Below are 20806 nucleotides of genomic sequence, written 5' to 3'. Positions count from 1 at the left end.
TGGCAAAAGAAACAAAAGCAGAAGCAAATCAGAGTAATCGTATTTGCTTTTGTAGGTACATATATACTTGCTTAATCTTCCTTAGCTGTGCTCTGAGTTGTTTTGCATACTCATCATGTCATTATTTGCTTGGAGCGTAACCTTTACATACCAGTCACACAGCTCTTTAAGTGTCTCTGCATATTCATTAGCAATGTGTTCAACTTTCAAGTCACAAGCTATAAAAGTTTTTTATGAATGACTTAAGGTTTTGTGACATACTTTTCATACTTTTTGGACACTTAAAATGCCCTTTTGAATCAGCCTTTCTGTAAATCAGTGTTGAGCAACAGCCATCTCCTGATAGACATTACTTTAAAAAAAAAAAAAAAAAATCTCCCCCTGGTGGGAATATGGATACTTTTCAGAGCAATAAAAGCAACAAAGCCTGACATGAAATTTGTTGAAATATAATTCAATTTTCATTGAACAAACAGGGCATAGATAAGGGTGCTGGTAATTTGGGGATTTAATATCTGTGAATTAAAATATTTCTGTGGGATGGAGCTTGAGGATGGACAATGGCAACAGAAATGAGTCAGTCTAGATTTATGATTCATCTGATTTCTTCCTTCCTGAGTCAGGAAAAGGCTAAAATCCTACCCATGGTAGATTTTTTTAACACACCTTTCCAGACTGTCTCAAGTTTGTACAACACCAGCATTAATCTTGCTTTTTGTAAAATAATAATAATAATAAAAATAAAAAAGCTCATGGGGGAAGGTTCATCATTTGCAACAGTGGTACAGTGACTGCTTATCAGGCTTCCTGGGACTCTTTCTGAAGTTCCCATCAAAAGAACAGGAGGCAGAACCTGAGCAACTTCAATTCATTTTTCTAGAGGAAAATACAGTTCATACAAATTCTGATCAGTTTTTCTTGTAACGCATTGTTGCTAACTAAAGGACATGTTTTTTCCTCCCTGTCCTGTAGAAGTCTACGAGGTTCCTGAAGAGGAGGTAAGGCTTTCCTATAGTTTGACTCATGTTGCCCTCACACAGGGCACAATCACAAAGGTGATTGTGGAAAAAAATATATGTACTGTCAGCCTTTCAGAGGGGAAAAATGGCAACAAATCTGTCTGCACTTAGGACTTTGACATTCGCTTCAAAGAAAAACTGGCAAATTGATTCAAAAGGTCTGCTGAATAAAATAAATAGGAAGGGGCTGAAATTTCTGGTTCTGTGTGATAGCAATCCAGTCTGGGAAGCAGAAGCCTAAGGGAATGCTCTCTAGAAGCACAATTGCAGCAAAGAAGCAATGACAGTTCTGACATAGTAATTTTCTTCCTACTTGCTGGTTTTGACATGACATACAGCCAAAGTAGCGTGCTTAGGGCTTCCCAGGCACTGGTGGTGACTTCCTGCCTATCCTGTCCACATGAAGATTACCAGACAGAGCTCTAGTAGAAATCTATCCTTCAACAGAAAAATAAGATATTGCTATGATGATGATATTATGATCATAAATATATATTTTATGAAATCAAAAGGTGACTAAATAATTTGGTTCTCTTTCTCTTAAAGGAAAAACCTTCACCATCACCAGCAACCAGGTAATTCATTGCTATGAATGTTTGTGCATTATTTAAAGCTTGTCAGAAAATATATTTTTCTCATCTAGATGCTATATATTTAATGAATCTCCTTATGTAGATTTTCTGCACAAAGTTTGTCATCCATTTCAATGTTCAATAAATCAAACATAGTACATATTAAAAAGAAATATCTCTTCAGGGTACCTCTTACAATTTTGAGGGTGTTAAGGAGGAGAAAGTAGTAAATAAAAGGGTAAGCACTCTGTTAAATGCAATTTTCCTTTCTTAATTCATGTCTTATTACTAGGTTCACTAAGCCACTTCCTTCTACGCCTGCTCAGAATATAGAGCACTCCCAAGTGCACAGCATGACCAGAGAATCACCTAAGTTGGATACTCCCAGGTAAGTTAACAGCAGCTTAAATTGATATCAAATAATAGTGGAGACAAATTTTTCTATTCTGTGTAGCTTTCAGACAGAAAAGCAGTTGTCAGGACATGCAAACAGCTAGGGATGTTGGGACAAGTTAAGAATGGAAGTTCCCATTTCCTTGTCAATTTCTGTATTCAAGCCAGTTTGCCCAATGGGTACTATTTTTTTGAATAACCTTGTAGGAATCCAGTGCAGGGGTAAAACATCTCTGCAGACAATTTTCAAGTTCTACTACCAGTCTGTGCCCTTGAAACAAGATATTTTTGTGGTGGATAGGGGCAAGGGATGGCAAATCCATGATTTATATTCCAAGTCTCTGGATGAGAAGTAGTAAAAGAAACTTCAGTATGCAGCCTATTTCATTCCTGTGCACCCAGAAATGTGGGAAGCTGCTTGGAAACAAAGCAGCTGTCTCATCTGTAGGCATCACTCTACAAAATAGGCCATATGTTGCAGGAAGAGCAGGTGGCACAACACTGTTATGGTGTTTGGTGAAGTCCTGTGCACAGCTGCACGGGACCCAAAGCTCAGGACAGAAGCTCTTCTGGAAGGGTTGTGCACACTAGGGCCCAGCATCACAGCAACCACTGCAGTGGTGCATACCTGTGATTAAATCCATCTACTTGGAGACCTTTCTAGATCTTGAAGCACATACCTGAGCCAATCAAAACCAAAAAACCTTACTGTGTATTTGTAAAAATGTGTGTGTGTGTATATGTGTGTGTGTGTGTATACATATATATGATATGTAAAAACGTAAACAAAACCTTACTGTTTACATTTTCCAGAAATGTTTTGCCTCTTCCCAGAAATCGTCTTCATCTAAAAACAGTGAGTAAATAATGTGCCCATTTAAAGAATGTGTTAAATTTCTGCTTTTTTGTGGTTTCGAGTTCTTTTTATCAACTGAATTAAATAACAGAAACAGATGACTTTGAATGTCAGATTCATCTAATATTATAATTACCACTATTAATTTTTTGGACAAAAGAGGTACAGCGAACATCTATATTGGTCTAAAAAAAAAAAAAAAAAAAAAAAACTTTACATGGTGTAAAGGCTGTATCTCAGTGCACAGAAATAATTTCCTGTACTAAAAAATACCAGCTGAACTGAGAACTTTACTGTCAATAGCAATGGATGATTTTGCCTGATCAGAAGCACCTTCCTTGATCATGACTCCTCTCAGATGATGAAAACAGCACCAAGGATGAAGCTCCCAAACAAACTCTCATCTGTACAATGCGTGTAATGGGGTACTTGTAGTTACCCAGTTTTGCACAAGAATCAGCCTAGGACAGAATTATGCAGTCTAGTTCAAATGTTTAGGTCTTTGCTTATTTTATAAGTGGCAAGTCCTTACAGTTTTAAAGACAAACACAGAAGTGTGAATGATATTTGGCCAATGTTGTGCCTTTCCATCACTGACTATGCACTCTGACAAATAATAACTGAAACACGTCTTACTGCTCAGCTCATTCTGAACAATAACCTGCACTATTAACCATGTTAATAGAACTGTAGCCCTCATTCCTCTCAAAGGCCTGGGCTGACTGGGAGAAAAGGTCCTCCCCATTTTACTCCCTCAGCTGTTGGATGATGGATTACACCTCTCCAACCAGAGAATGGATGCATTGGTAACCAACGTTAGTGAAAAGCCATTAATCTGCATGTCCACTGGATGAAGATGGACAAATCGGTGCCTCTTGGAGAGGTACTTGTCATATGGGAGTCTGATTCCTTCAAGGACAATATCTGGGAATAGAAAGCATCTACAAAAGAAGCTATGCAAAGAGTTGGATCACTGTGGTTCTAGGATGGTGAAAAGACAGTCCACTGCACTCACTGCCTTCACTACCCTGAAACGTGAACCAAAAGATCTCACTGCAAAAGTCAGGGCTAATTTTCTGCATACTATAAGAAATCCAAAGTTTATTGTAATGTTAAAAATTAATTGGTTTGCCTTTTTTTTCAAATACCCTAATAGAAGTTGATGAAAAAATATACTGTATGTTATATGCATTCTGAACAAATCTACTTTTAAAATTACTACAGATTTCCAAACCCAGAATGTTTATGCACTTCCTCTTTAAAAATTGTTTACTTTTCTAATTCTTATCAAATCTAACACATTTTTCCATTACAGGACCACGAAGCAAACAATAACAATGACAGTAAGTATTCTGTACTGAAAACATTGTGATATGAGCAGGATTTGTTCTCAACGTGTTATTGGTGACCTTAGTATACCATGTAGTGGAGTGTGTCAGTGTAGATTTGATCCGTATCAGTCAGCAATAAGCAAGAAATGTTACTGAACTATTTTCTAGTATAACTGGAGTGAAAACATGTCAAGAATAAAAAAAAAAAATTAAACCAATGGATATTTTTTCCTCTATCTCACTGAAATGCAGTGAGGAAACCCCACTGTTTCCTCACAGTTTTTAAAGTTTTTTTTATTATAAAGCTAATACTGCATACTAAATAGTTTGTATCTGCTTCTAGATCATAGCTTCGGTAACACACAAGAATCCAGATTTCCCACTGGATCAGCTCCATCTCCATTACCGAGGGTCCTGTGAGTAAAAAATATTAATAAAACTACTTCTTTGATGGGGATGGGGCTAATTACTAGGTGGATAGGTGTTAGCTTCTAATACTTTTCCTATGGTAATCAAAATTCAGGAGTAATTTTTATTGCTGTTAATGAAAGATACACAGACTAGGTGAAGGCAAACTATTCTTTCAATATTTCTGGAGGCATACTGCTTGCGTGCCAGTGCCATTGTCCTTCACTGCCTGCCACTGATGGCAGATGCTGGCTGGCTTGCTGAACTTAGTCACATACCACAGAAAAATGGCATGCACATGCTTAATTGCTAAATTACTTTGCAGATACATGGAATTAACTCTACTCTTTTTTTCCCCTACAATCTACAGAAAGAAAACTTCTAATGCAGTAAATCCAGCAGTAAGTTGATTTGTAATTGCATAATTAAATGATAATTTTAAAGGTGATTTAATTTTCTTGCAAAACTCAATTTGATCGTAAATTTGGTTAAAAAATAAAGGCATAGAAAGAATAGGAGAAGAGAGAGATGATGAAAGGAAATACTTGGGTGCAGTTACATGAACTAAGCAAAAGTGAAATAGCTCGAGTAGAAGAACATTTAGATTAAATGGATATTTGGATTCAGTGCTCTAGGATGTAACAATAAACACACACTGTAAGGACTGAATAAAACGAGAAATAATTCACAGGGAACGTGGGCTACTCAGAAGTAGTCCCTGAAATGTACGGGTCCTGCATAAGAAGCACATGGATTTATTGTAGGAGTGATAACTCAAGAAAGATGCAAGATGATAGCAGAAATTCACTTTTTTTTTTTTTTTCCAGTAAGTATTTCATCATTAGGAAAATATCCCCAAACCTCTTGTAGAAGAAAGTGTGAGAAGTTGTTGAAATTTCCAATTAAATTCATTTGGAAAAAATGTTTTGAAACTGACACTTTTCTTCCCATTTTGAATCAGTTATGATTAAAAAAAAAATAATGAAAAAGAAGGCTGGCAAAGTCTTTACTGCCAGCTAAACTGATAAATTATACTTCAGTAAAGAAAGAGAAGTGTGTTCAGACATCTGTAAGCATAGTTTGACAAAGATGATAATATTCAAATGTTGATTCACAAGTATTTGGGATGAATTTCTCATTTTTGGACTTAACTTGAAAGCAGAAAAAGAATCATAAATTTACCAATTTGAATATTAATTTAAAAAAAATACCAGTTTGTGTGTACTAATAAATGGACAAAAGTAAAATTCAGAGATGAGTGCTTCAAGGCTTATTTCCAAATCCACTTCACAAAATCATTCACTGTCATACAACTAGAGTTTCTTCACAAAATGGCCATACCCCTATCTCCGAATCTCTCCTGGATGCTGTCAATTTTAAATGTAAAGTAGTTAACAACGCTATAGGAAGATTAATGTTTGCTGTATAAATGATGTGCCACTTAATAATTATTTGACTTCCTTGTATTTTACTGCAGAAACCATGCCCACCTTCCAGAGACACCTCAACTCTAAACGAAGGTAAATTTTCTCTACTACTGTGAAAAAGCTAACTTTTACCAGAATTTCATTTTCTTTTATTAAAAACATGCAGCGAACAACATCACATTAAATTTATATTTGTTATTTTAGGGGGGAGGGTGGTTTTAGCAGTTTAGAACTGGATCTGGCCAGCCTTAATTGCATTGAGCATCATTGTTTTCTAAAAGCAGTTACAATAACACTGCTGAGGTTACTGGCAGTGCAACCCACGACATAATGTACCAGCTATGTGCCATATAGTCCTCAAAGTGGAGAAGAGGGAAGGGAGGGGAAGTGCGAGCTCATTCTGAGCTCAGCAAGAACCACCTCACACAGAGCTGACTGCTGGCAAGAGCCAGTCCTTCCCTGAGACACAAAATGTGTCTCGCCTCTGTGCAAGGCAGCAGCTCCTTGAGGCCAAAACTCAGCAGGAGTTGCTGCCTAACATAGGGGTGAGATGCAGCCAGCCGGCCACGCTCTTGTAGGCAGCCTGCCCCTGCGGTGTCCTTTGTGTCACACAGCTCGCCTCTCAAAAGGCAAGTCTCCCACTGAGTTCCTGAAGGCATCCAGAGCGCAGCTATTTGCCTATAAATTTGGTAGTATGCCACTAGTCAGTAACAGAAGTAGCAGGATGGCAAATGTAGGAAAATACTCTGAAATTATGACAATAAGAAAAGAAACCCTCCTTTGACTACTGGGACTTTCTTATCAGGGACAACATATTTCTGAAGAGATGTTGACTCTAATTTGTTCTTCCCAAACTACAGAAAAACCTACAGCAGCAGAACGACGAAGAAGTTCCAGCCACGATCTTCCCCTTCCACCCCTTCCAAGTGGTGCCCAAAAGTAAGATCCTTTTTCATCATCTCTTGAATGTTTCAGCGCACCAGCTCCTCCTGCTCAGTCTGAACATAGATGTGCAAAGTTCAAAGTTCCTTCTCTTGCTTTTTAAAACTAATTTCTTGAAACCTCACAGTAGCAAATAAATTAAGTAAACATGGCAAGTACACCCAAATACTATAGCCACCACAAAAAGCATGGGAAGCTTTAATCTCTAATTAGGTGATAGAGATTTAAATCAGATATTTGAATTCCTAATTGTCAGTACTAGCGGGATAAGATTTTTAAAATACCTGTGCCTTATCTGTCAATGGACGAAGGGAGGAGATGGGAACACATTCTAGTTTTGCAAGCTCCAAATACATAAAATATATATGATATATTTAATACTTATATGTATAATATAATTAATACTTATATAATATTATACTTATATATATAATATATATTATATTATAACTGTTCCTGGACATGATATTATATTATAATGTCCATATATGGATATAGATATATGGATATAGATATATGGATATAGATATATGGATATAGATATATGGATATAGATATATGGATATAGATATATGGATATAGATATATGGATATAGATATATGGATATAGATATATGGATATAGATATATGGATATAGATATATGGATATAGATATATGGATATAGATATATGGATATAGATATATGGATATAGATATATGGATATAGATATATGGATATAGATATATGGATATAGATATATGGATATAGATATATGGATATAGATATATGGATATAGATATATGGATATAGATATATATATCCATATATATATTATATATATAAATATTATATAATATAATATCATGTCCAGGAACAGTGCTATATAATATAATTAATACTTATATATATAATATAATTAATACTTTCAGAAGAAGGTAGCTCTCAAGCCTTTCTGTAATCTCTTGATATTTATTTCAGATCTTTGCTCCAAAAGGCCTCAATTCTGCCAAGTAAGTATTGTTCGGATTTTGAGTTAAAATGTGGTTGATTTGTAACTTCAGATTAATCTTTGAATTAAGATTATTTCAAGATGCCATCCATATTCATTAGTTTAGAATTAACATTTGGTCTCTGTAATGCATATAAAGAGGAGATTGGGTGTAGTTCAGCTAGTAAAATTAAGGGATTGCATTGGGTTTATTGTCTAAATCAATGGAAATTGGGTGTCTTGCTCCCATTTGTTACTACTGAAAATTTCTACTAAAGGCAGCTGGGTCCCATCATAACAAATATCCAGTCCATCTTCCTTGTCACAGAAGAACACCAAATATGTTTCTGGGCTGTTTCAGGCTTCTGTTGCCTAGAAGCCAGACAGATTTTTATTACACCCAGCCACTTAATCTCCCTCTACTATGGGAAAAGAATAGATACTTTTATAATGGCAAATGCTAATGCTCTTCTTTTAAGTAATACTTTCGAAGAGAGACTTGGAGTTTCAGTTTACAGCTAAAAACAGATTAGGCAATGTGTATACAGACTCTTTCACTCAGAAGTGTAAACTGTCTAATATTTCTCTAGTCTCTTGTTAGCATACATTTGTCTGCCCTGCCTACCAGCCCCTTTCCACACGTATTTCAGTATGAACATATCTTTCACGCTGTAAATAGATGATAATTGCACATAGCAGTCTGCATATGGTGTAGCTTTACACTGTTCTTAGTATTTTTGTCTATTTCTTGGAAATGTCTGCTTGTTGTATGTTGCAATTACATCTTCTGTGCTATGGAAACATAAGAATGGTTCACATTGATCCAGTAGCCTGCTCTCAAGTTCTGTCTGTCCCTGTCACACAATTGATGTGCTTCAATTTGTAGCATAAATTCTTCTTAATCCCTAAAGTGTAACTCTGTGCTAAGATGCTAAATGATACACTAATTAGCAAAACTTTCTTTAACGCACTCTTACTTCAGACAGCTCCATTTTTCCATGTCTTTCTTTCTATTTATTTATTGTACAGCTAAGGGATCTCCCATTTTAATTTCCTTTTGTAAAGTTTAATCAGCCTAACTTTCAGCAATTCTTACTTATTCATACAGTGAATTATTCAGCTGTAGCTCTTGTAGCTGGTCAGTCAAAATTTGACAGAAAAACAAAATTCTTTAGTGGCCTTCCTCAGGGGATTATTCATTCATTGAGACCTGAAACTGTTTTTACAGTTTCTCTTCTTTACATGGAATGCAACTTGGAATACAAGATATTTGTCTGTTTATTACAAATAAATTCTAAAACTAGTTTAAACACACCTTTGGGATTTCCTGTCCAACTGTGTGGGTTTTTTTTTGAGTCACTGCAGGATCATTATGATGAGGTCCTGTATAACACTCACTGCTTTCTGAAACCAGAATCTAAATCAGAATTATATTAGTGAAGATTTGCTAAAGCAATCTGCAAAATATCACGTCCAGGAACAGTGCTAATAGTCCTAGCAGCTTTTTTCCCCCAAGTAAAATAAACAGAAAATAAACCTTCCATAATGACAGAATATTTTCTACAATCATCTTCTCTCTGTGCACTCAGTAATAATTGTCCACTGTAGGTACATCTATCAAGGTGCTATTTTAACAGACAATTATCTATACTTATTTCCCATTTCTCTATCATATTATTAATGTGCAACACTACTCAACCAGCTTCCTTCCAGTTTTTAGATATTTTTTTTAATTATTTAACATCTGTGTTTCAGGTGCAATAACTATTTTCTACTGTGCTTTGCTATCACAATTGTAATTAAGCTTCATAATGTTTCATACTAGTTCTGCTTCGCCATTTTGCTGCCTGGAGTTCTTCCTTTCCAGATCTTTCACAGTCCTCATAACAAACCAATTTCTTACAGTAAAACAAGGCATAGTTTGAAAACTTATGCATGTTTTTCTTTTTTACAGAAGTGCCAGAAACTGCAAACCGTTCTCTGGGTATTTCCCCTCATGGCAGCATTTCATCCATTTCAAGTACTGCAGACCAGGTACAACATCAACTAAGTTCACGTTGCAGAAATTTCCTTATCCTTTACTTTAAAATAGTATTTCCTCCTCTCTCTAGCAACTGTACTCCTTTGCTAAGGACATGCATATTTCTGTTTGCAGTGAAGATTTTCTGTGTCACAAATCACCTACATGTTTGCTTTCAGTCAAAAATGCTTAGAACATATAGCATAGGAGAGCTTTGACAGACTGTAGAGAAACACATATTTGGCATTTTACCAAATCTTGACACTCTACCAGTCATTAAAAAAAAAAAAAAAAACTGTTTTAGTTAAGTTTCAGGTCTTCCTGACTCTCCAGTTTGTAATAATTCAACACCATTTGAAACAAGGAAAACTGTGATGATGTACTTCTGTCTAGACGGCTGTGAAGAGCTTATAATTTGCCTACTAATTTCTGATGTATAGCTGTATATATTGTCCTGAAATAAATCACACCAAGCCAATACAATGAAGACATCTCCAGCTATTAGCATTAGCCTGCACAGATGTGATATGCTAAGAAATTATAGAAATTTGTAGGAGGAAATGGAGATGGTTCTGCTTACTAGTCCAACACAGCAGAATGCAGAGGGCAGAATTACGCTGATGAACATTGCCTTTTTCATTGGAGTTTGGGGTGTCAGCAAAGTTTTAGGGACCAAGAAGGAAATCAGTGCTGTTTTGTAGGGGGAGGCACCACAGCATCCTCCATGTTTTAGTTTCTCCCATGTCCAGCTCTTTTAGACAGACCTCATTACTATTAATACTGTTAGTTTTATGACCAATTCATTTTTCTGAGTTTTGTTGCAACATTAAGCTTTGAATAATCTAAGCAAAGGAAAAGTTGTTTTCATTTCAGTGCAATTCCCCTTACTCACATTTTGGATGAAAGGAGACCACAAAATGCAGGAAGCCATTTTTATTAGCTTAGTAGTCACAGACAAGGTAAAAATGTTTCTGTTGATTGCAAAACAAAGGCCCTGTTATGCAGGGCCAACTACATGAAGTGTTCTAAAACCTGCATGAAAAAGATGATACAACAGGGAAGGATACAAAGGACTGGAACTTCTGGAACAATTTTAACAGTATGTCATACTGGATATTTATTATAAAAAAAAAAAAAAGCTTTCAAATAAACAATCCAGCAGACACTGAAATAAACAGCTTGTAACAATTACATTTGCAGCTTTTATGTAACAGCCATGGGCAAAACCAAAGTTTAATAAAACATCCATTTTGTTTAAAAAAAAATAATAATAATAATTAAAATTAACTGTTGAAGTTAGTGTTGTTTTCCCACCAATTACATACAATGGTGTTATTGTTTGCTGTAGCATACTGCGCTATACAGGTGCTTACAGACTTGATTCTTGCCTATAAGGTTCATTATTTGTTTGGTTCACATCCAAACTTTGGTAACAGCTCTCTGCTGCCAGACTGTAGCCCACAGATAGTGCCAGGAAGAAACGTTTTGGAGCAGTTAATTCTTTCTTGTTTTGTTGTACAGAGATTGGTTTACTGCGCTCACTCCTTAAGTGGCTGAGTACCATGCGTACTTGCAAGTCTTCTCATTATGCCCTTTCCAGTATGACTGGAGAAATGCATGGCAAGAATTTGGAGGTAAAGTTGCACGTTATGGTCTGACCCAATCCACACATTCAGTGCAATGCCCACACAAAGGAGGCTCTGCTCTCTCTTCACTGTCAACTCCCCTCCCAGCCACATGCTTCTCTGGTGTTCTGGCCCTGCAGTGAGCTGAGCCCAATTAAACTGACAGAAAACCAACCTGGCCGTCAAACACCCTGCCAGATTACCAAAGAAAACTATCTCATCATGAGATCAGGCTAGCAACAAACTGAGCACAAGGGAGAGGCCAAGGCATTCCATTACTGGCAGCACTGAACCAGCTAGACCAACTCAGCCAGAACATGCAGCTTCGTCTTTAATCTCTGTTGTACTGAGTCAACAGATTGCTTTCATAAAGCTTCTGTGAAAATGAATTTTATCATTAGCTTGGTTACTATAAAGTTGGAGGAAAGCCATTCAAATGACCGGGAAGGTTAAAACCCAGAAGTATTCATTTGGAAATACTCAGGACTATTTCTACAGCCTCTCTGCTCACTTGAGTTAGTTTTTGCATCATCCTTCTCAGCAAGGGCTTTGAGAATTGCTGGTTTTATAACCTGTTAATTCATCTTCTAGCTATTGGATCCTCATAATGCATAGGTCTCGGACTTTCTAGTCACTCATTCCTATCCTTTCTCTGAGTATAGTTTCTTTCCATACCTCTCTAACATCCTCCATTCCCTTTCCTAAACGCTCCTGTTCCCAAATTTACATTCTATTCAATACATTCAAATTGGTTAAGAGCACCATTTGAAATGTAAAGATATATATTCAGACTCAATTCAACAAAGAACCTGAACTGAATCCAAACCTGTCTCAGTTGCTGAACTGCTTTATAAATAGAGCAATGACACTAGTTCTTCCTATGTTTTGTAGACCACCATCTATTTGTGTTCATTTAGGAAAAGGAGCCAAAGATGCACTTATCCTACCTCAGTACTATCCCCATGCAGGCAATTTTGACCATGTTCACAAATCACCCTAATTACACGGGAAATTTCATTCCCAAAATTAGATACCTATCTAATCTGGATGCTTTATGGGCTAGGCCACAGCTGAGCAGCATTTAGATTGTTAACAGTCAAATTATTTCTCAACAATACCTGAACGCCCTCTCTAAATTCTATGAGAATATCTTTCTGCTTTAAAAATGCCAAACCATCCTGCAGTTGAACCTGAAAACTCTCCTCAGGGTATGTTTCTCTGTTCTGTCACATATCAGCCTTCTACCAAACATCTGTTACCACTGTTTTGACAGAGTTTTTTCTTTAGCCTTCCAATGAAAATGATAAATTTAAATTCCTAGCAAAAATTTTCTGAACTCGGTGTTTCCTGAAGTGTTCTGCATTTGATTTCTTCACAGCCGTAATTATTTAGTAGTAACTCTCCCACAGGCCAGATTCTTTATTATTATTGTTCTTATTTTACAGGTGAAACACTCTCTCTTTTTCTTTCTAGGATGCTGGTGTTCATAGTAAAGCATGGTTTGCTGCTACCTGTGATCGGAAAACAGCAGAAGATGCACTGTACCGATCAAACAAGGTAGGTCACTTTTAAGGAATGTCTGTTTTAGGAAAAACTTAGTTTTATATCAAAAGATAACCAGAAATATTCTAAGAATGTCATTTGTATAATGAACAGGTCAGAATACCATGCCATGCAAATACTCTCAAACATGAAATTATTGTGGTAGCTTCAAGACTTACACTGCAAAGCAAGCTACTACAGAGTAGAGAGCTCAGGAAGATCTCACAGAACATGTGCATCCATTAAAATGAGAGGCCAAGTCCTGTGCATTTTATCTGCAGCATTTTCACTCTTGAGGTTCCTTCTCCTTAACTTCGTAAAGCAAGATGGGGTCAGAGCATGGGGGTTAGCATTAGCATAGGCTACCGCTAGCACTAGACTACAACATCAGTAGCTGTAGGTGCTTACTTTATCCAGAGTGCTCTGGAGAAACACCCCTGCTGTGCTTCCTTGCCACTGCCAGTAACTTCATTTCCTAACAATGTGTGTACTCCAACAGACTGCTGCCACTGCCTGTTCATTTCTTCTTCCTTTCTCTGGCTATGATAAAACAGGCAGCAGCAAAGGTGGCTCTTAAACTTCTGTAAGCTGCTAGACAGTAGGAATATGTGCTACTTCCCATCTCCCACTGTATAGTTTTGTTAATGAGAGAAAAGGATTTAACACTGCTATCGATGAAAAACATTACATTAGAACCATACTGAACTGTTTGGAGAAAAAAAAAAAAAAGAAAGAAACAAAACCTGAATACAATTATTTTCTTTCTAGGATGGATCTTTTCTAGTAAGGAATAGTTCTGGACAGGATTCAAGGCAACCGTACACACTGGTTGTGTTTTATAACAGAAGAGTATACAACATTCCTATACGATTTATTGAAGCAACAAGACAATATGCACTGGGCAGAGAAAAAAACGGCGAAGAGGTGAGATTTCTATTTTTCCTAACATTCCATTCAGTTATCTACCTCTTACAAGCAAGGATTAAGGTACATTGCAGTATGACCAACAAGATTCTCCATGTATTAAAATAAAAGTATACCCTGTATAATGACTGAACTACCAAGCTATAAAAAAAGTGTAACATCAGTTCTTGTGTATTGTGACTAATTAAAACCAGAGATTAAAAAAAAAGTTTAAAAACATGCTCATGTAACCATTTTGAAAAGTTATCAGGATTAGAAGTGCAGCTACTAGATAAATCTTTAGCCACTTCTACCACCTATTTACTTTCTACCTAAGACTAATTAAATTTTTGAAAAATTGTAAAGAATAGCTATGCTCAAAAAAAAAAAAAAAAACTATTAAGAAAAATAATTGTGCTTTTAATCCTATTTTCATATAAAGAATATGTTAAACTTTAGTTCTAGAGTGCAAAAATCACTGCTTAGCTATTATACCACAAAGATGATTATCCTGACAGCAGCACATAGACTTGGATCCCAAACACCAACAAAAATTTGGTTTTATCACTGCACAGAGGAGGCTTTTCAGGGATGCAAAAGTTGACTTGCTTCAGCCTAATTATCTGCCTCCCAGGTAACAGCTTTTAGGTTACAGAATAAATGGAGTAAATGGGCCTGGAGTTAATCTGGCTCTCAACAAAGGGTCAAAAATTACCTCGGGGGAAAAAGATAGTCAGTCCCACATCTCTATTTGGATTAAGACCAAAAAAAGCAACAAGAGGCAGCGGAGTCAGTGTATTAATTTACAGTGACCAGCATTAAAATGGCATGGCTAACACAGGGCCCGCTGATACCTGTCTGTATGATGTTACTCCTGGAGCTGGCCAGCACTCAGAGGTGGCTGAACCACAAATGAAGCAGATTGCAAGTGGCAACACTCTGTAGCTTGATATATTAGGGTTATCTGTATGTGGTGTCACTTCAATATGCAAGGTAACAAACTGTGGTTCAGCTTGTGCAGGCAGCAATCACAAATGGAAAGGAACGTGAGATGAGAAAGCTAGTGGCAATATCTTCCATTGTCCAAATCTAATCTATTCATGATTGGAATCAGGACTGAGCAGGATCAGCTCTCTTACTAAGAGGCAGAATGTTTCACTTGGTAACAGTCTTAGTTTGACTCTTCAATAAGATGATGTAGTGATCACTGTCAGTGTTACAGCAGTAAAGGAAGCCAGCACTACTAATTATTTTCTCTTTTCTCTATCCAGCGCTTTGACAGTGTTGCTGAAATAGTAGAGAATCATCAGCATACCTCCCTGGTACTAATTGACAGCCAAAACAACACAAAAGACTCAACAAAACTGAAATATATTGTAAGAGTTTCTTAATCAAACTGAACTGCTATGATGAAGACTGGTTTTAATCATTTATCTCAACATTCCAAAATATGTGCATTGGGTATTAAAAGAACGACATCCAAAATGATGGAAAATATTCTTTAAGAACATCTACGGAGTATTAAGAGATGCACTTCATCAAGTTCAACCCCGTGCCACTTTATCAGAAAAGCGTATTGAACAAGAAGCCAAAGCAGATACACCATCATCTGTGATTTTCGTCTGTGATAACATAGATATTGAAAGTGGGGTGAACAGCTGCATACCATGGCCTTGTCCTCTGCCTGCTATTTAAAGAGAGATTTCATGTAGGACATTCTCACTTTAAATGTGAGAATACCCACAGTGATCTACTCGTTCCATTTGTTAGGTTTACCACAGATCACTGCTTTCAGTAATTTCTTTGTGAAGTGCACAGCCCCAGAAGTTAGAGCAACTCAACCTGACGTACTGCTGTGTGCAAGCTGTAAATAGGACTGTACTTCACATGAATAAACTTCACAGCAATAAAGCTGTCACTGTTTTAGACTAATGGACATGTCCTTTTCCTTAGCTTTACTCTGTCTCGTTAGTATTTGTTTGTATTTTCAAATATGCAAATAAAATTAAAAATACCATGAAATCAATTGTGTACAGAGACATTCAGCGTTGTGGATGTCTTCAATGTATATTTTTGTATGAGCTCCTTTACAAGATCTGTATTTACAAAAGCTATTGCTTTTTAAAGCTTTAGCATATATACTTAATAGTTCTCAGTGTTTTGTCTTCAAAACCTTGTTTCTCAAGACCCAAACGCACTGTTTCTCATTGCTAAACTAAGCATCAATTCAATTCTTATAATAGGTTTACAGACACACACACGCACAAAATCAAAACCTGTTCTATCACAGTGGTTTGCTTATTGTATTATTGACGACACTGTCATTTCCACCAAGGATGAAGTGGTGAAAATTCAATTTATTAATGCGTAAATCACACTAATGAAAACTCTTAAGAACAGTTCTTAATTAGTTTCAAAGGTGTTTGATTTGGTTAGACCTGAAAATTAATCCATCTTAATGACATTTTCCCAAACTGACACTGTACTATACACTGCTTTTCCTTTTTGTTCCAGATTAGGCAGTGTTTTCTAAGATTACCTTTACGGCAAGCTTGAGCCTAAAATTGTAAGGTCTCAGCAAGTCACATACAGCTATGCTGTAGCTATACTGTAGAACTGTGTCCTTGTGGCTTTGAGCAATTCCTTCTACAAGTAATACACCTGTCTTCTAGAAATAACTGCCTACTAATACAGTGATGTTTGGCACATGGCTGCCTACCTTGCTGCATCTCAGTTTTGTCCCTTTGCAACATGGGTAATACTATAGTACTTATCCCATATGTGATGCAAGTGAGACCCTGACAGGTAAAAAACTACATATACAGATTTTACTGTAAAGTAAGCAGACTTGTGTAAGCTTACTTTACAGTATTACATAAATACTTTCTAGGATATTGTTCAGTTGATACTAATTAGTGTTATATTAATATTATTATTCTTAGGACTAGTTTAATGTGTAGAACATTAACACTTTAAATATACTTTAAATTCAAGGCCTCAAAACTAACAAAAGACAAACCTATTAGTGTCTACAAGCTTAATTTACTCCTTCTATACATTTAATCTGAAATTAAATACATGAAACTTCATTTTAGAAGGTTACCATTTCAAGCAATACTCACAATGGAAAATACTTGGTGAAAAGCACCCTTTCAATGTTTGGCTTGCTTTGCATTCAGGTAAAGCCTTTGCCTTATTCATTCATGTATGGCACAGAATTTAAATTGTTAACACAACTCTTTGTGTCTTGTTTCATTATCAGATGCTCCTCACAAAAGTCTACTTACAGTTTCAGCAACAAAACGAGGCAGGGATTCAGTAGGCAATGCCTTTCTCCACACAGTAACTCAGGATGTAACATGCTGTATTAAGAAATCTGGTGACAATAATTCAGCAGCCAATGGCAACCTGGTGCAATCCTGTACCTGACCATTTTTCCTACAGCTGGTGTATTGCCAGCAGCTGCCACTAATTAGTGCCAGCAGGTGTTTCCATCAGGTAACAGATACATTAGCCTGACTTCTAGAAGACATAGCAGCGCGCCTCTCCCCTTATATTTCTCTGACGTTATTATATAATTTATCTCCCAACTAGAAAAACAAAGGAAGAATTAAAACTACAACTAGAAAAGTTGGCTTTAAAATGCAATCAAAGCAGAGCAGGTGCATTTTTTTTTCTAAGAACTCAGAGCAAAGTAGCATATTTACTAACGTACGAAAGAGCAGGAGTGTTGTCTGCCTACCTGATCTAGAAAGGAGAATAAAGGGAGTATTGTAAATTATTCTGTCAATGTTGCTCCATGAAAGGAGTAAGAACTTGCATTCTCCAAAATCCAAGCATTCAGGCATGCAAGTTATAAAACTACCCTCCTCCTTCAATCTATAGCACCAGCAGTAGAAACAGATTCTTAGGAAGTGTTTAAAAAAAAAAAACACAACACATCTCACATGACAACAGCCCTGGAACAAACACTGAACATGATTTTTTGGTTAAAACTTTGGAATTACTGAAGTAGGGAAACCATGACTTACTGATGAACACATCTTGCAAAGAATACATAATGGGTTAGACTTCAGGCCAAGTATGTATTTGCAAAGCATTTTCTCAGAGCATTTTCTCACTTACTGACCCTGCACTTGCACTTCTGTTTGTGTGTCCCAAAACACTATAGCCACACTATAGCTTTCTTATCTTGTTACATGTTGCAAACAAAACAATTAAAGATTACTGTTTTTCAGTGCTTAAATTTACAAGCTGTCACTCTTCAAATCGTTACTCGCACCTCAATTTGTCACACCAGACATTACAGGCACTAAATACATGATTATTTACTATTTTACCATAAATATTTACATATTTCAATTGGTTCACACATTATACTTTCGGATAAATCCTAGCTGCGTAAGCAAATATTGTTGCTTGTGGGACATTTGTAGGATGCCTGCCCATTACTGAAGCTAACAAGCAACGTGCAAACAAACACTGCAGGAGTGAGCTAGTAGAAAAGTAGCCTCACATTATTAAGGCAGTTGAACACATTTTTGAAGAACCTCCTACTGCATCATCCGCTGCAATGCTGGTCAGATTGCTTAAGCCAAATTTTCTGCTGCTGATCTTTGTGGTCTTAGTTTCATGGAAGCCTGAGACTTGAGATTCCTTGAAAGCAGATCCATAGAAGTGCAAAACTCTTATGACTGCAAATGAAGCATTACAGAGGAGCTCATACAAAAGAATTCTATATTCAGAACAGTACTTGAGCAATGTGTACTAAATAATACAAGGACATAATTAAGAGTGGAAAACAAAATATTAAATCACTGCTTATGAATAAGTAACAATTCTCTGCACTGAATGTGATGGATGTCCATGGATAAAGTACACATGGCAATGAAATAATATTGTATAAAGCAAACTTATTTCAGCATTTGCTAATATTACAGAGCTCTTTTTTTCACAGTATTGTTAAAGGTTCTCCAGGCAAAAAAAAAAAAAAAAAAATCCAATCAACCACAGTTGTCACTCTCATGATTCATCAATTTAGAGAAAAACCCTTGAACTCTATAGCAGAGCCTCTACCTCAGCGCTATGGCAAAATCCAGAATTCAGAGGTTAAATTTCAGAATTTATGACAGCAAGCTGAGACAGCCTATAGATCCTTCCTAGCTTAAGACTTTCTTATCCTTTCCTAATGCTGTTTATTTCCAACACACTGCCTCACCCCTACATTACAATAGCCTTCTTCAAAGATCCTAGCCAAATTCACATCAGAGCTCCAGCCTGCTGTGCAGCACAAAATGAGCTGATTTTGATACAGAACACACACCAACTTCATTTTCACCCAAACTATGCTGCCTTGACTGGCTCCCATAGTTCAGTTGACTCCCATACATAACTCACTAACTACAAACTGGCACGGACCTTCCTGCCAACAGACACATCAACGAAAAAAATAAAAGTAATTCTTTCAAAATCATTTTCATTATAACTTTTTAAAATGCAATCTAATTCTAATTCTGTTTTCAGTGACATCCCTAAGAGACTGAATTATTTCACTGGTAGCATGTCAGTCTTGACTTTCACTGTATGGAAATAGGCACAGAAAGCCACCATTCAACTTGCACAAAACCTAAAGTCTCAGTGATTTAAGTGACCAGCCTTCCACAAGTCCAGTACTCAATTTTGACAGTTTTTTTATGTTGTGAAACTGACTTGCACACCTTCCTATACTTGGGCAAAAACATACATAACCTTCCTTTACTTGGGCAAAACTTTGACTACACTTCTGCAGTTGTTGAGCACAGCACTCAGCTACAACGCCAGAAGAGCCACTGCTTACTGAATGTGTCTGCTGACAGAGATAAGGCTGGCTTCAATTAAACCTTGCTGTATTCCTCACCAATGGAAAATCCGTAATTGCACAGGGTAGATAGAAGAATCTTCCGCAGCATGTTTACTTGAATAGTGTAGGTGGGTCCCATCACTCCATGCAGCCTCAGGATCACCCCACCTGACCTTGCAGATAGTATATCAGTAAGTTATTCAAGGTTTTCATGAAGCCCTTAGGACATGGCCAACGACGAGTGACACCATCGAGTACAAGGGAAGATGTGAATTGTAGAGTGCCTCATCTCGGAACCGAACTGCTTGTAAAGACTGATACAAACACCAGGTGCCATGTGCTAAGGGCACTCCCACTGAATCTAGCCTCTGGGTTCACTGAGAATCCAGAAGATAAAGCCTCTAAACATAATAATCACTACACGTAATAAGGACCCTCAGTCGTATACTCTCAGTTACTATAGATCTGATAAGGTCCTTTGTTTATGTAAACAGAAACTTTAAAAAAATGTGACTCATATTCTCCTTTCTTTATCCCTAAAACTACAAAGAGGAAACAAGCAGGTTCCTGGGAGTATTACCCTACTAACCATCAAAATGAGGACAGAATAGCTGAAGCCTTGGTTTTGCAAAATCCCCAGTACCATAAAAGGTTCATCTGAATAAGCAACAGGAGAATACCATGTAATCATTATGGGGACAAATTACATGCACCTGGAATAAAATTGTAATTATACAGGCCATTATGGTGCCTTGCACTGCTGGCCTTCCTACATGGTTTGTGGCAGCCATAGTATATAACAAAACCAGGAGTATTTTCTATAAATGCTCACAGTCATATTATGAAAATACAAGTTATAGCAAATTTAATAGGAACAGAATCAATACAGGTTAGGAATGTTCACCATTCTGGAACACCATATACATTATGAATATATATATAGTATATTTTCAACTGAT

The 20806-nt window shown here is 36.7% G+C and overlaps 1 protein-coding gene across 1 annotated transcript in view; it reads left to right on the top strand.

Annotated features, from left to right (window-relative positions):
* The window catches only part of BLNK (B cell linker), a 95843-nt gene extending 80357 nt beyond the window's left edge, over positions 1-15486 (top strand). The window contains exons 12-25 of the mRNA XM_084290492.1: positions 973-998; positions 1566-1594; positions 1884-1979; positions 2798-2840; positions 4156-4183; positions 4515-4587; positions 4950-4980; positions 6057-6099; positions 6867-6945; positions 7909-7940; positions 9873-9952; positions 13037-13120; positions 13874-14029; positions 15280-15486. Of these exons, the coding sequence (XP_084146618.1) occupies positions 973-998; positions 1566-1594; positions 1884-1979; positions 2798-2840; positions 4156-4183; positions 4515-4587; positions 4950-4980; positions 6057-6099; positions 6867-6945; positions 7909-7940; positions 9873-9952; positions 13037-13120; positions 13874-14029; positions 15280-15399 (920 nt within the window). The 3' untranslated portion in view covers positions 15400-15486. The remainder of the gene's footprint in view (positions 1-972; positions 999-1565; positions 1595-1883; positions 1980-2797; positions 2841-4155; positions 4184-4514; positions 4588-4949; positions 4981-6056; positions 6100-6866; positions 6946-7908; positions 7941-9872; positions 9953-13036; positions 13121-13873; positions 14030-15279) is intronic.
* The last annotated feature ends 5320 nt before the right edge of the window (positions 15487-20806 follow it).

The sequence above is a fragment of the Netta rufina genome (genome assembly GCF_964035555.1).
Source record: "Netta rufina genome assembly, chromosome: 7".
NCBI lineage: Eukaryota > Metazoa > Chordata > Aves > Anseriformes > Anatidae > Netta > Netta rufina.
This window is presented reverse-complemented; position numbering and strand designations above follow the sequence as displayed.